Here is a 13,245-nt window from a genome sequence, read left to right as displayed (position 1 = left end):
TGGATTACTGGTGCTATTTTCCAATTAGGCATTGTGTTAGACGCCTCTCTGATGTCATCGAGGGTTATGTATCTCCCCATAAGAGGCTGGCATCCTTACAGCAATGTGACCACAGGATGTGGCCAAAGGGACAAGACCAAAGGAGCACACCCTGCCCCTTGGAAGCACTGAGGAATGCCAGGGACACTGAGGGACATTTAATAACTATGTCTTAATAACTTTTACTAAGGCGCGCCGAAAAATGGTATGCGTTGGGGTAGGCGCGTGTATTGGACATGCGCAGGTCCATTTTTCAGTGCGCCAGCAAAAAAGGCCTTTTTTGGGGGGGGGGGGGGGGGAGCCGAAAATGGACTTGAGGCAAACTCAGCATACATCCATTTTGGCGCTGAAACCTTCCCACCACCCATTGACTTAGCGGTAAGGTTTCACGCGTTAACTGGGCGATAATCGTCAGCGCGCGTACACTGCCGATTACCACCCGCTTAGCACCACGTGGTAGAAAATAGAAATATTTTTCTGCCGCATGTTTTGGATGCGCATCAAAATTAGAATTACCACCTTGGGCACACGGTAGCCGGGCGATAGTTCTACTTTCACGTGCTTTGTATGCGAGTAGGCGCCTTAGTAAAAGGGCCCCTTAGTTTGGTTTCGCTGGTATTTTTGATTATGGGAACGCGCAAGGCCAAACTTAAGGTGTCTACTCCGATGTCCACAGGACCAATAGAAAGGCACGTATATCCATCAGGGCCTAAGGAATCATCTGTTGCTCAGGTACTGTCTCCTACTGAAGTCTCTCTGAGCTCTCCTGATCATACTCCTCCTCCCCTACCTTTTGTTCCTGGTTCAGCAGAGGAATCCCAAGTGGTTTCCCTATCTCCCCATGAGGTGCCAAAGAGTACTGTGAATACCTCAGTAGTAACTTTTTGTAAATTGCCTATTTTATTTCAAGTTGCAGAGATTCAGTTGTCACCCCTGTTATTGGGAACTGCTCAGAAAATTACATTAAAGGATTTTTACTACTACTACTATTTATCATTTCTATAGCGCTACAAGGCATACACAGCGCTGTACACCATAGACAAAAAAGACAGTCCCTGCTCAAAGAGCTTACAATCTAGATAAGACAGGAAAACAGACAGAACAATTAAGGGTAAGGGAATAAAGAGGTGAGGATAAAAGGACAGGGCAAGTGAGGTAGGAGTCAAAAGCAGTGGTAAAGAGGTGGGTTTTGAGTTTGGACTTGAAGACGGCCAAAGACGGGGCTAGATGTACAGGCTCGGGAAGTCTATTCCAGGCGTGAGGTGCAGCAAGATAAAAGGAACGGAGTCTTGAATTCGCAGTAGAGGAGAAGGGGACAGACGAGAGATTTATCTACAGAACGGAGTACTCGAGGAGGGGCGTAGGGAGAGACAAGAGTAGAGAGGTACTGGGGAGCGGCAGAGTGAATACACTTATAGGTCAATAAGAGAAGCTTGAACTGAATACGGAAGCGGAACCAGTGAAGTGACTTAATGAGAGGGCTAACATGGGCATAGCGACTTTGGCGGAAAATGAGTCGCGCAGCAGAGTTTTGGATTGATTGAAGAGGAGACAGATGGCTAAGAGGGAGGCTGGTGAGAAGCAGGTTGCAATAATCTAGGTGAGAGGTGATAAGAGTGTGGATAAGGATTCTGGTAGAGTGCTCAGAGATGAAGGGACAGATTTTGCTGATGTTATAGAGAAAGAAACGACAGGTTTTTTAGGGCTTGAATTCTTATATGGAGAGGATGCTCAAGGTGATCATTTCCCAAAATGGTGCCTTCTCCCAGGAAGTAGCTGACAAATTTATTAATGTGGACTCAAATATTGCTATTGTAGATAATCATATTTCAGGGATTGAAATGCAGGTTATATCATTACAGGCCTCTTCTGTATCTGCAATTAAAGATTCTCATGCTATACATTTAAAAATTAGAAATGATAGGAAACGCCAATAGGGTATGTAAACTGCGTTTTCTTAACTTTCTCTCTACACATTTATTATCACCTGAGATGCTTCTGAGGAAGTACCTTAATGAAGTCTTGCGTTTGTTTGTTTGTTTATTTATTTATTTGTGACATTTATATCCCACATTATCCCCAAAACGTTTGAGTTCAATTTGGCTTACAATAAACAGTATAGGATACATAACAAAGAATAATGCATAAGAAAGTAATTTGTTATAAAAATCCAATTTTACAATATAGTGTCATAAACGTACTGAGATAGCTATGAATGTTTAAGATTTAGAAAATCTATTATGAATGATAAATTGTACACGAAGTAAGAGAACGTTAATGGTAAATAGAGTAATAACCAATTCAGGTAATAATTAGTTGTTTGAGATATGATTGTTCTTTGTGAGGGTTTGTTTGAATAGGAACGATTTGAGGATTTATCTAATGCTGAAACCATAAATGTTAATAAACTGTTATTATTTACCTAATAAGAAGAAACTCCAAAATACACCAACAGGAAGTAGATCATTTGCTGACATCTGAGGTAGAGTTGACTGTGTTCTTGGAGGACACTCAAAGTCATTATTAATAGTAGAGTTATCTTGTTGAATACAAGTGATAAGTCACTGATTATGAAACTGTTCTTTCAGAAAAAGAAGTGAGTTTTTGTGGTGCAAAATTAATTTTTTTCCAGGTGTTTCCAGGGCTACTCAACTCAGACGAAAGGCTTTTTAACTTTGAAAGCTCAAGTAGTAGCTCTGGGTGCAACTTTTTTTTTTCTTAAATATCCACGTCTAATTACTTTCCAGGCAAAGGAGTATATTTTGGGGATTTCTTTTCAGTTAGAACATTTTCTAAAAGGGCATGAGAAATAATGTCGTCAGAATTAGCAGTAATCAAACAATTTGACACCATGTATATATTAGGTGGAATACCTAATTAATTTCTTTACAGTTTTCTTTGTTAAAAAAAATTAGCAACGTCTTCCTCTCATGATGTTGGAAATGTATTAAAAGAAGACCAATAAAAATAATTAAATAAATAAAGTGAAAAAAAGAAAAAAACCCAAGGAAGATTTCAGTCAAAGTTCCAAAACAGAAACCCAGGAAAGAGACTGCCTCTTACTTAATAGATAAGGTTCAGGCACATAAACAGTCCTTGAAGAAACAGGAATACACGGCTAAATGGTTTAAATCCTACTGCTGCTCCTTGTAACCTTGGGCAAGTCAATTAGGGGCCTTTTTACCAAGCCACAGTAGAGCTACAATGGCCTTGGCGCACGGCAATTCAGACCTACCGCTGGGCTACTGCGAGAGCCCACCGGTAGTGCCGACTCCCACTGCATGACATTTTCGGGGCCAAAAAATTATTTTTAATTTTTTAGGGCCAGGGGCTTACCCGGTGGTAATCATCTGACTAGAAGGCGGTAAGGGCTCCCCCTGCAAATGGCCACATGGCAAGTGTTACACTTACTGCACTGAAGAGAAAAGAAGGGGTTCACACCTTCCACAAATCCAACAAGGAAAACAAATGCAGAGTGGAAGAAAATCCAATCCAAGAAACCAGTCAGAACTCATGGAATGAGAACTCCAAATAGAGATGCAAAGGCGGTAGAATGAGAGGACATGAAATGAGATTGAAGGGGGGCAGACTCAAGAAAAATGTCAGGAAGTATTTTTTCACAGAGAGAGTAGTGGATGCTTGGAATGCCCTCCTGCGGGAGGTGGTGGAAATGAAAATGGTAACGGAATTCAAACATGCGTGGGATAAACATAAAGGAATCCTGTTCAGAAGGAATGGATCCTAAGGAGCTTAGCCGACATTGGGTGGCAGAGCCAGTGGCGGGAGGCGGGGATGGTGCTGGGCAGACATATACAGTCTGTGCCAGAGCCGGTGGTGGGAGGCGGGACTGGTGGTTGGGAGGTGGGGATGGTGCTGGGCAGACTTATACGGTCTGTGCCCTGAAAAGGACAGGTACAAATCAAGGTAAGGTATACACAAAAAGTAGCACATATGAGTTTATCTTGTTGGGCAGACTGGATGGACCGGGCAGATCTTTTTCTGCCGTCATCTACTATGTTACTATGTTACTTTGAGTTGTATTAGTTCACAGTGATCACCAGTTACTACTATCTATCATCTCTGATTTTGACTTTGTGTTATTTTCAGTGCTCCAGTAGTATCATATGCTCAACAGAACATCAGCATATCGACCCCTGATGAAGGCTTTATAGCCGAAACACGTACCGTGTAGGGTCCTAATAAAGTCTATTTGGAGTTCTCATTCCATGAGTTCTGACTAGTTTCTTGGTTACACTTACTGCACTCCCATTTCCATTTTTTTAAAGTCCTTTCACCGGTGGTGGTAAAAGGAGGCCTAGGCACATAGCAAATCCGCACACCGATGCCACCACAAGGGTCCTTTTACTGCCACTTGGTAAAAGGACCCTTAAGTCCTCCATTGTCTCAGATACAGAATTAGACTCTGAGCTCTAGCGTTTGTAGCACACGCTAATGCTAGAGACACTAGTTTTAGCATGCACTAATTTGTAGCACACCTTAGTAAACAGGGCCCCTAGTGTACCTGAATGTAACTCTTCTTGATCTACAACTGAAAAAGGTGTGAGTGAAAAACGATAACTAAAATAAAGTAAACTGTAAACATGAACAAGAATAGGAACTAGGACGCCAGGAACGAACAAACAAACAAAGCAAGAATGACAGAAGACAACGCAAGATGTGTTCAGCAAGACAAGGCAAAAGTAATGCAACGACCCAACAGGAAGAACTACTCAGACTACCTGGGCCTGCCCTGCAAAGCCAATCAGAACACAAGATCATAATGCGCATGCACTAACACAAGGGCCTTATTCAGGGGTGTGCTGGTAAATTTTTAACAACAGGCTCTTTCTCCGGACGTAGCCAGCTCTGCAGTTGGAAGGGCCAGGGGTGGCCGGGAGCAACACTTGCCTCTCTCTCCTCCCTCCCTTCGTGTGGGCATGCTAGGCATACCTTTGCTGGCAGCCAACGTCTTGCTGTGAGCAGCATGCTGGAACTTCTCTTACATGCTCGAGAAGTCCCAGCCTGCTGCTCAGAGCTAGAAACAAGGAGCGGGGAGCAGCAGCAGTCTACTTACTTGGCTGGCAGGGCTCAGCATCCCCACCAGCAAAGTAAAAGAGAATTCATCAGGGGGCCCAAGCCCACATTTTGGGAGCCAGTTGTTAAAGTAGCCATGGAGGGCCCTACTTTAACAACCGGCTCCCAAAATTCTCAAAAAATTAACAACCGGCTCTTGTGAGCCTGTGGGAGCCTGCTCCAGCACACCACTGGCCTTATTACAACGCCGTGGTAGAGGTATTCTGAGACTGGGTGGGGGACCAATGGCATAGTTAGGATTGAATGGGCCCCAGGCAGAAGAATAAAGTTGGCCCCATGCTCTCTTCTATCCCAACCCCATGTCCATCATCTCCCCTTCTACTCCCCTCCTTATCCCCTCATGTCTGTTTCTGCACTGCTGCTGTCCTCAGACAAAAACAGAAAATGGCAGTGTGGGACCTTGGAGCTCAGTATTTTTCAGTCTCAACCTCCTCCAACATGATGGGGGTGGGGGCGGTGTCTTCTACTTGCCAGTCTGGGCAGCAGAGGTGATCCCTTTGCCAAGCCCCCTCAAAGATTCAATTGTAGCTATGCCCTTGGGTAGGACCTTGCCTACAATGGGGATCTAGTACAATTTTAAGGTCAGTTAACATCAGTTTGGAAGCCTCACAGTTCAAATTCTAGCCACTTGGTCATATCAAAAAAGCCTGGCCACAGAAAGCCCGAGAGCTCAACGTCAGATGCTTACTTCAGCCTTTTTTTACTGCAGCGTTTAACCAAAAGTAGCAAATTAATGATCCATAGGACTTTTTGTTAACAAAAAGTCAAAGGCGACATTGCATCTTGCTAAAGACCCAGTTTCTTCAGGGCATCATTATTTTGAGTCTTTCACTTTGCTAACCAAATATCTGTTAAATATTTGACTGCTGCGTATTCAAGTGGCAAGCTCCTTTTGAAACATCAATTAAACCATCAGTTAGAAGCATTGAACATACAGCAAAGCAGCTGTTTGGAAAGTATTGATCAGCTGCCCTTCTTGGTGCCACAGTATTGCTATATCGTTTACTGGGAAATTAAAGCAACTGACACCAGGGAAAACCAGGTTCAAGTGAGAGGTTTTTCTGATACAGATGCCTACTAGTAATTAAAATCATAGCCCTGTGCAGATGGTATCAGTCGTTTCCCCTGTGATTGTGCAATATCACAAATCAAGGAGCATATCTTAACCCAAGGATAAGAAGCAGCAAAAGCCATCTTTGATTTATAAAGAAGAATAAAAGCCAAAAACAAAATAAAAAAAAACAATTACAATTTCTCTAACACTACATTGACTCTCTGAGTCTGTTTCTGAGGTGCCAAGTGATTCTTAAGAGAAGAAAAAGAACATCTGATCTTCAACAGAAACGTTTTCAACCTGTTGTTCAGTATATGGAAACATTAAAGACTACAAGTGAAAATTGACAAATCAGCAAAGCCCTTTGGCTCTCATTTTATGACAGGGTGCTTATATGACCAGTATTAAAAGGTGCCTAATTTAAGCCTCTTTAATGGCGTGATATCACTAATTGAAAACACAGGTCAAATTCTGGATATCGGTATTATAATCCAAATCCAAAAATACCCAGATGGAGTTAAAACTATAGTGTGATGAAACTGGGTTTCTGAGCCTGAAAACGGTATTAGTTCATGAAGTGTATTTCTCCTACCTGGCCAGCAGATGGCGCTTGTTTGGAATTGCAGAAAAAGGCTTTCAGCTTATGGAAAGGCAATTTACTACTACTACTACTTGACATTTCTAAAGCGCTACTAGGGTTACGCAGCGCTGTACAATTTAACATAGAAGGACAGTCCCTGCTCAAAGGAGCTTACAATCTAAAGGACAAATGTACAGTCAGTCAAATAGGGGCAGTCTAGATTTCCTGAAAGGTATAAAGGTTAGGTGCCGAAAGCAACATTGAAGAAGTGGGCTTTGAGCAAGGATTTGAAGATGGGTAGGGAGGGGGCTTGGCATAAGGGCTCAGGAAGTTGATTCCAAGCATAGGGTGAGGCGAGGCAGAATGAGCGGAGCCTGGAGTTGGCGGTGGTGGAGAAGGGTACTGAGAGGAGGGATTTGTCCTGTGAGCGGAGGTTACGGGCAGGAACGTAAGGGGAAATGAGGGTAAAGAGGTAATGGGGGGCTGCAGACTGAGTGCATTTGTAGGTAAGAAGGAGAAGCTTGAACTGTATGCGGTATCTGATTGGAAGCCAGTGAAGTGACCTGAGAAGAGGGGTGATATCAGTATATCGGTTCAGGCGGAATATAAGACGTGCAGCAGAGTTCTGAACAGATTGAAGGGGGGATAGATGGCTAAGTGAGAGGCCAGTAAGGAGTAGGTTGCAGTAGTCAAGGCGAGAGGTAATGAGAGCGTGGACGAGAGTACGGGTGGTGTGCTCAGAGAGGAAAGGGCGAATTGTGCTGATGTTAAAGAGAAAGAAGCGACAGGACTTGGCTATCTGCTGGATATGCGCAGAGAATGAGAGGGAGGAGTCGAAGATGACTCCAAGGTTGCGGGCAGATGAAACGGGGAGGATGAGAGTGCCATCAATTGAGATAGAGAGTGGAGGAAGAGGAGAAGTGGGTTTTGGTGGAAAGACGATAAGCTCGGTCTTGGACATGTTCAGTTTCAGGTGGCGGTTGGACATCCATGCAGCAATGTCGGATAAGCAGGCCGATACCTTTGCCTGGGTCTCCGCGGTGATGTCTGGTGTGGAGAGATATAGCTGGGTGTCATCAGCATAAAGATGATACTGGAAACCATGAGATGAGATCAGTGAGCCCAGGGAAGAGGTGTAGATTGAAAAAAGAAGGGGTCCAAGGACAGATCCCTGGGGAACTCCAACAGAGAGCGGGATGAGGGTGGAGGAAGATCCATGAGAGTGTACTCTGAAGGTGCGGTGGGAGAGATAGGAGAACCAGGAGAGGACAGAACCCTGGAACTCAAATGAGGACAGTGTGGCAAGAAGTAAATCATGATTGACAGTATCAAAAGCAGCGGATAGATCAAGGAGGATGAGGATGGAGTAGTGGCCTCTGGATTTGGCAAGGAACAGGTCATTACAGACTTTAGAGAGTGTCGTTTCTGTCAAGTGTAGAGGGCGAAAACCGGATTGAAGCGGATCGAGGATGGCATGAGAGGAGAGAAAATCAAGGCAGCGGCTATGAACAGCACGCTCAAGTATTTTGGAGAGAAAGGATAGGAGGGAGATGGGGCGGTAGTTGGAGGGACTGGTAGGGTCAAGTGATGTTTTTTTGAGGAGAGGTGTGACTACGGCGTGCTTGAAGGTGTCAGGGACAGTTGCAGTGGAGAGAGAGAGGTACCATTGGGAAATTACTTTCAAAATTGATGCCCTGGGCTCTGATTGGCCCTGGATTTCAAATCTAGCCTGAAGGTACTGGCTTTTCCCCAGTCTCAGCCAAGGGGCGGAGAGAAAAAGATCTCTTTACTGAGGCCCTGTGAGCAGTTATAAACCTATGAGCAGCTACATTTCCTGTACTACCCAGGTAGTTAACAAATGTTTACATAGTTTTATAATTTATCCATATTCAGTTACCTGTTATTGCTTGCTTATTTCACCTTTTTCTGTTCAAGTTCTGTGACAATAAACCTTTTTTTAGTTTATTGACTCTGCTGTCCTGGACTGACTAAGAATCCTGGTTTGTGTTTTTGGGTCTGTGGGTGTTTTCTGGGAGCTGTGGGACCCCTGGAGTGTGGTCCCAGTGTCTTAGAAATCACCTGGGAATAACCTGAGAGTGGGAGACTAGCCCAGAGGCAAGTGGGACTTAGTTGGTGGGACGAGGTTGCTAGTATAGAGCCTGTGCCCAGGTGCAGGCGAGCCTGAGCAGTGCTGGGGACAGATCCTCCAGGTGGCTGCAGGGTTAACCCTAGGTGGATGCTAGATGTTTCATAACATTTAGTTTATCTTATTTTAGCGCTGCATGAGCAGACTCTCATTGCAGAGAACTTGAGACAATAAAGATATAAAAATGGCTCACAGTAGTGTCAACATGATGCTTATGAGCTCTGGTCCATATTTGTTAATTCAAGTAGAAATGTTATTTCGAGAGAAGACACATAGCATTAATTATATCTGAATATCAGGAAATAACTGGACTCCACCCCCCAGCAATGCCCCCAACATAGCCAGCTTTAAGTTTGGTCCTAACCAGTCATTTTCAGCGGCCCTAACCAGTTAAATGCTGCTGAAAGTGACTGGATAGCCACGAATAAGCAAGTTAACCAGTCGGCGGCCATTCCCAGCTGGTTAACTCGCTTTGAATATCGGCCGGAGTACGTTTCAAGAGGCTGGTTAATGTGGATGCCTTCTATAACAGCCAAAATCTGCTGCTTACAAATATTTTTGTGGTGAGAACCTTTGTTTAAGTGATATCCAGACTTAAATGATAAGGACCAGTGAAAATCCGCTGAGGCGGAAGAACACCAAAATCCCACAAAGAAAACAACAGTGAAAATGAAGTGAGAAGTGGCCACTGGCTCAAGAGATCAGGACAACAATCTGGGGTCTTAAGACAAGGACTAGACACAGATCTCTGTTTCGACATTTAATAGAGGTCTTTTTTTAAGGCCAACCCATTGCACCAATACTCAAGGAATACTTTTCATTGAAGATTTGCATATCTGTCCAAGCCAATAAGATTCCTGCAGCAGGCCTGTGACCAAAACACAGATCTGTGTCAAGTCCTTAACTACTAAAAATACTTAAGACCCCCTAGATTGTTGTCCTGATCTCTTGAGCCAGTGGCCCATTTCCCACTTCCTTTTCACTGTTGAACGATAAGGAAACATTCGATAACATATAACTTATTTTTTCTGAATGATATACACTAACCATTTATTATATATGTAATGAAATATTTCGTTTATCATACTCTTAGTGTATTTTTATCATTGCATCTGTAGCAGAACTTCTCTAATTTCGGGGCCCTTTTACAAAGGCATGGCAGGGCTACCTCACTGGTAGCGTGTGCCAAATCACCCCTACTGCCAGAGTAGCACAGGAGCCTGGCGGTAGTTCCAAAGTTGGCGTGTGCAGTTTCCCCACGATAGAAACTAATTTGTATTTTCTACTGCAGGGGGCGTTCCCAGCAGTAATCAGCAGTGCAGCCACATTGCTGTGCAATGTCCAGTTACCATAGGGTTAGCTTGTTACCATCAAGTAAATAGGAGGTGGTAAGAGCTTGCACGATAAATGGCCAGGCACGAATTTTGGATTTAATGCCTGGCCATTATTGCTGAAAATAGAAATTCAGCTTTTTGCCAGATGCTCGTAAGAGGTGGCCTGAGCCCATAGGAAAATCACCCGCTAAAAGTAGCGCAGGCCACTTCCTAGCGTACCTTGTAAAATGGCCCTTTTGTGTGGTATTTTGAATTGATTTATGCTACATAATTTTTTCATGCAACCTCACACAGTATGAAATTCTTGCAGGCCCCAAAGGACGAGAGCATTAATGGTGCTTTAGCAGGGTACCGTATTCATTACCGGGAGCTGGAATCTGAGAATGGTCTAGAGGCCGAATCAAAAAACATTCCAAACCCATCGGTTTTCCAAGCAGAGCTAACAGGTGAGTTAGCCAGCATGCCCAACTGATGCCTTTACCTTGTTTAAAGTGAGGAATGGCCTAGTGGTTAGAGTACTGGTCTTGCAATCCAGAGGTGGCCAGTTCAAATCCCACTGCTGCTCCTTGTGATCTTGGGCAAGTCACGTAACCCTCCATTGCCTCAGGTACAAACTTACAAACTTAGATTGTGAGCCCTCCTGGGACAGGGAAATATCCAGAGTACCTGAATGTAGCTCACCTTGAGCTACTACTGAAAAAGGTGTGAGCAAAATCTAAATAAATATATGGAATGTTGCTACTATTAAAGATTCTACATAGAATGTTGCCACTTTTTGAGATTCTAGATGGAATGTTGCTAGTGGAGGAGTGGCCTAGTGGTTAGAGTACTGGTCTTGCAATCCAGAGGTGGCCAGTTCAAATCCCACTGCTGCTCCTTGTGATCTTGGGCAAGTCACTTAACCCTCCATTGCCTCAGGTACAAACTTAGATTGTGAGCCCTCCTGGGACAAAGAAATATCCAGAGTACCTGAATGTAACTCACCTTGAGCTACTAAAAAAAGGTGTGAGCAAAATCCTTCCTGGGCTTAGAGGTATATATAAACTATGGGAATGAGTGAATTATCACAGCCCAGAATGAGTTGGCATGCTTCATCTGAAAACCTTAAGTGCCCTTTAACTAAACTTCATTAGGAGCTAATACATACCATGGGACACGGGGTAACTGCCAGAGTAGCACCCAATTTTGGCCGCGAGGATGTACACCAATTAAAACCTGGTATAAATTCTCACACCTAAATTAGAAGCGGATCTCCCTTATTCTGTAAAACTGCACACAGTTTCCAGGACCGCCCATGCCCCCTTTTTGGATCCACACGTAAAATGTACACATGGATCCTGGCAACTAAAGATGCTTGTGCAAATTTAAATTCATGCCAGTTCATGCCGATAATTATTAGTATCCAATTAATGGTGCTAATTTGCTCAGTTAAATTGAACATGCAAATTGTGTGCATCCATATTTTCCCTTGCAATTTTGAGCACCGTATATAGAATTAGGGTGTTTGCATGTATGTGTTTGCCCTTAAAATACTTATAAGCTGTCTTTCTTATTAACAAAGAAAACCTGAAGTGGTGCACTGAACTGATAACATTTTCCCTTTCCATATATTTGCACAATTCTCTTTGAAAGCAATGCTTTAAATAGGTTCCAGAAAAGTGATCAGATTTGATTGCCCTTCAAGGCACTAGCCTCCATGTACACTACATCAGTGTCTAAGTCTTGCAAAATCTATTTCCCTACACCGTGACAAACTTTCTGCTTTGCTTTTCCCTGAATAGCCCAAAAGCTGCCACAAGACACCGAGCACAAGCTTAGCATTAAGGGCGTAAGAATTAACATGTAAGGCTGCACTGCCTTGTTACTGAACGCTTTGGGTGTAATTTTCCGAGATATTTCCGTGGGTAAAAGAGCACTTCACAGAAATAGATTTTTACAGAATTGTTCATCTTGTCATAGGATGATGTGCATGTGTAGTGCCTCTGCAGGCTTAAGTGTATCTGCATTTTGAAGAAGTGTTCCTGGGATACTGTTGGAAATTTTCAAAGTATTTGCAGATTTTCCTGAAAAACATTAAGGGCTTGTTAGTCAGCTGGTGGCAATCAGCATCAGTGCTGGGCCGTGTCCAGATTTTGCATTGAATTTCCAGGTATCTGGGGCCGGTTAAGTGCTGAATATCGGCCACGTGCTGACTGTAACCCCAAAATCAACACACTCTCTTCTGAATTCTCTTACCCATATCTTTACCACAATTAATACCCCACCCACTTATAAAATTGCTACACCCTAAGGTTGTCATGCTATTGTTATATCGCCCTATCTTTTCCCCATTGTAACATTCCACTGGTAATACGCTCTAAATGTTGTTTTGACTTGACTTTGTCTTCCCACAACTCCTCATAATGTAACCCATAATTGTACTGTAGCACATTGTATTTCCATCATTCACAATGTATTGTAAGCCACACTGAGCCCGCAAATAGGTGGGAAAATGTGGGATACAAATGCAATAAAATAAATAAATAAAATGCCCTGGTTTCACGTTGGGCACTAACCAGACATTATCAGAGGCACAGTCCATTTTAGGGGTTCTTTTACTAAAGATGCACTAATGACCAGCATTCGCTAAATGATAAGACGCCCATTATAGGCTAGTTTCTGTACATGGCGCCTGAAAATTCTGCGCAGAAAAAAAATATGCCTAGGTGTATTCTCTAAAGCAGGCCTATCTTTTATAGAATAGGCTTAGATTTCCGCACGGTATATAGAATACACCGAGCGCCTTCCATGTGACCAAATTTAGTCATGTTTCACTTGGCGTAAATCCCGATGCCTAAATTTGGCACAGAGCGGATGTATTCTATAACAAAATGCATAGATTTTAGAAGCACCCATGCCTCGCCCATGGCCACACCCCCTTTTCATGTTTCAGAATACACTTAGGGCCCTGTTTACTAAAGGTGCGCTAGTGTTTTTAGCAGCGCATGCTAACGTTAGA

General features: G+C 43.4%; 1 protein-coding gene across 1 annotated transcript in view; it reads left to right on the top strand.

Moving 5' to 3' along the window:
- The window catches only part of SDK1 (sidekick cell adhesion molecule 1), a 734,579-nt gene that overhangs the window by 615,483 nt on the left and 105,851 nt on the right, over positions 1 to 13,245 (top strand). Inside the window, exon 33 of the mRNA XM_030212035.1 lies at positions 10,558 to 10,693. Coding sequence (XP_030067895.1) covers positions 10,558 to 10,693 — 136 coding nt within the window. The remainder of the gene's footprint in view (positions 1 to 10,557; positions 10,694 to 13,245) is intronic.

The sequence above is a fragment of the Microcaecilia unicolor genome, chromosome 8 (assembly GCF_901765095.1).
Source record: "Microcaecilia unicolor chromosome 8, aMicUni1.1, whole genome shotgun sequence".
NCBI classification, from domain to species: domain Eukaryota; kingdom Metazoa; phylum Chordata; class Amphibia; order Gymnophiona; family Siphonopidae; genus Microcaecilia; species Microcaecilia unicolor.
This window is presented reverse-complemented; position numbering and strand designations above follow the sequence as displayed.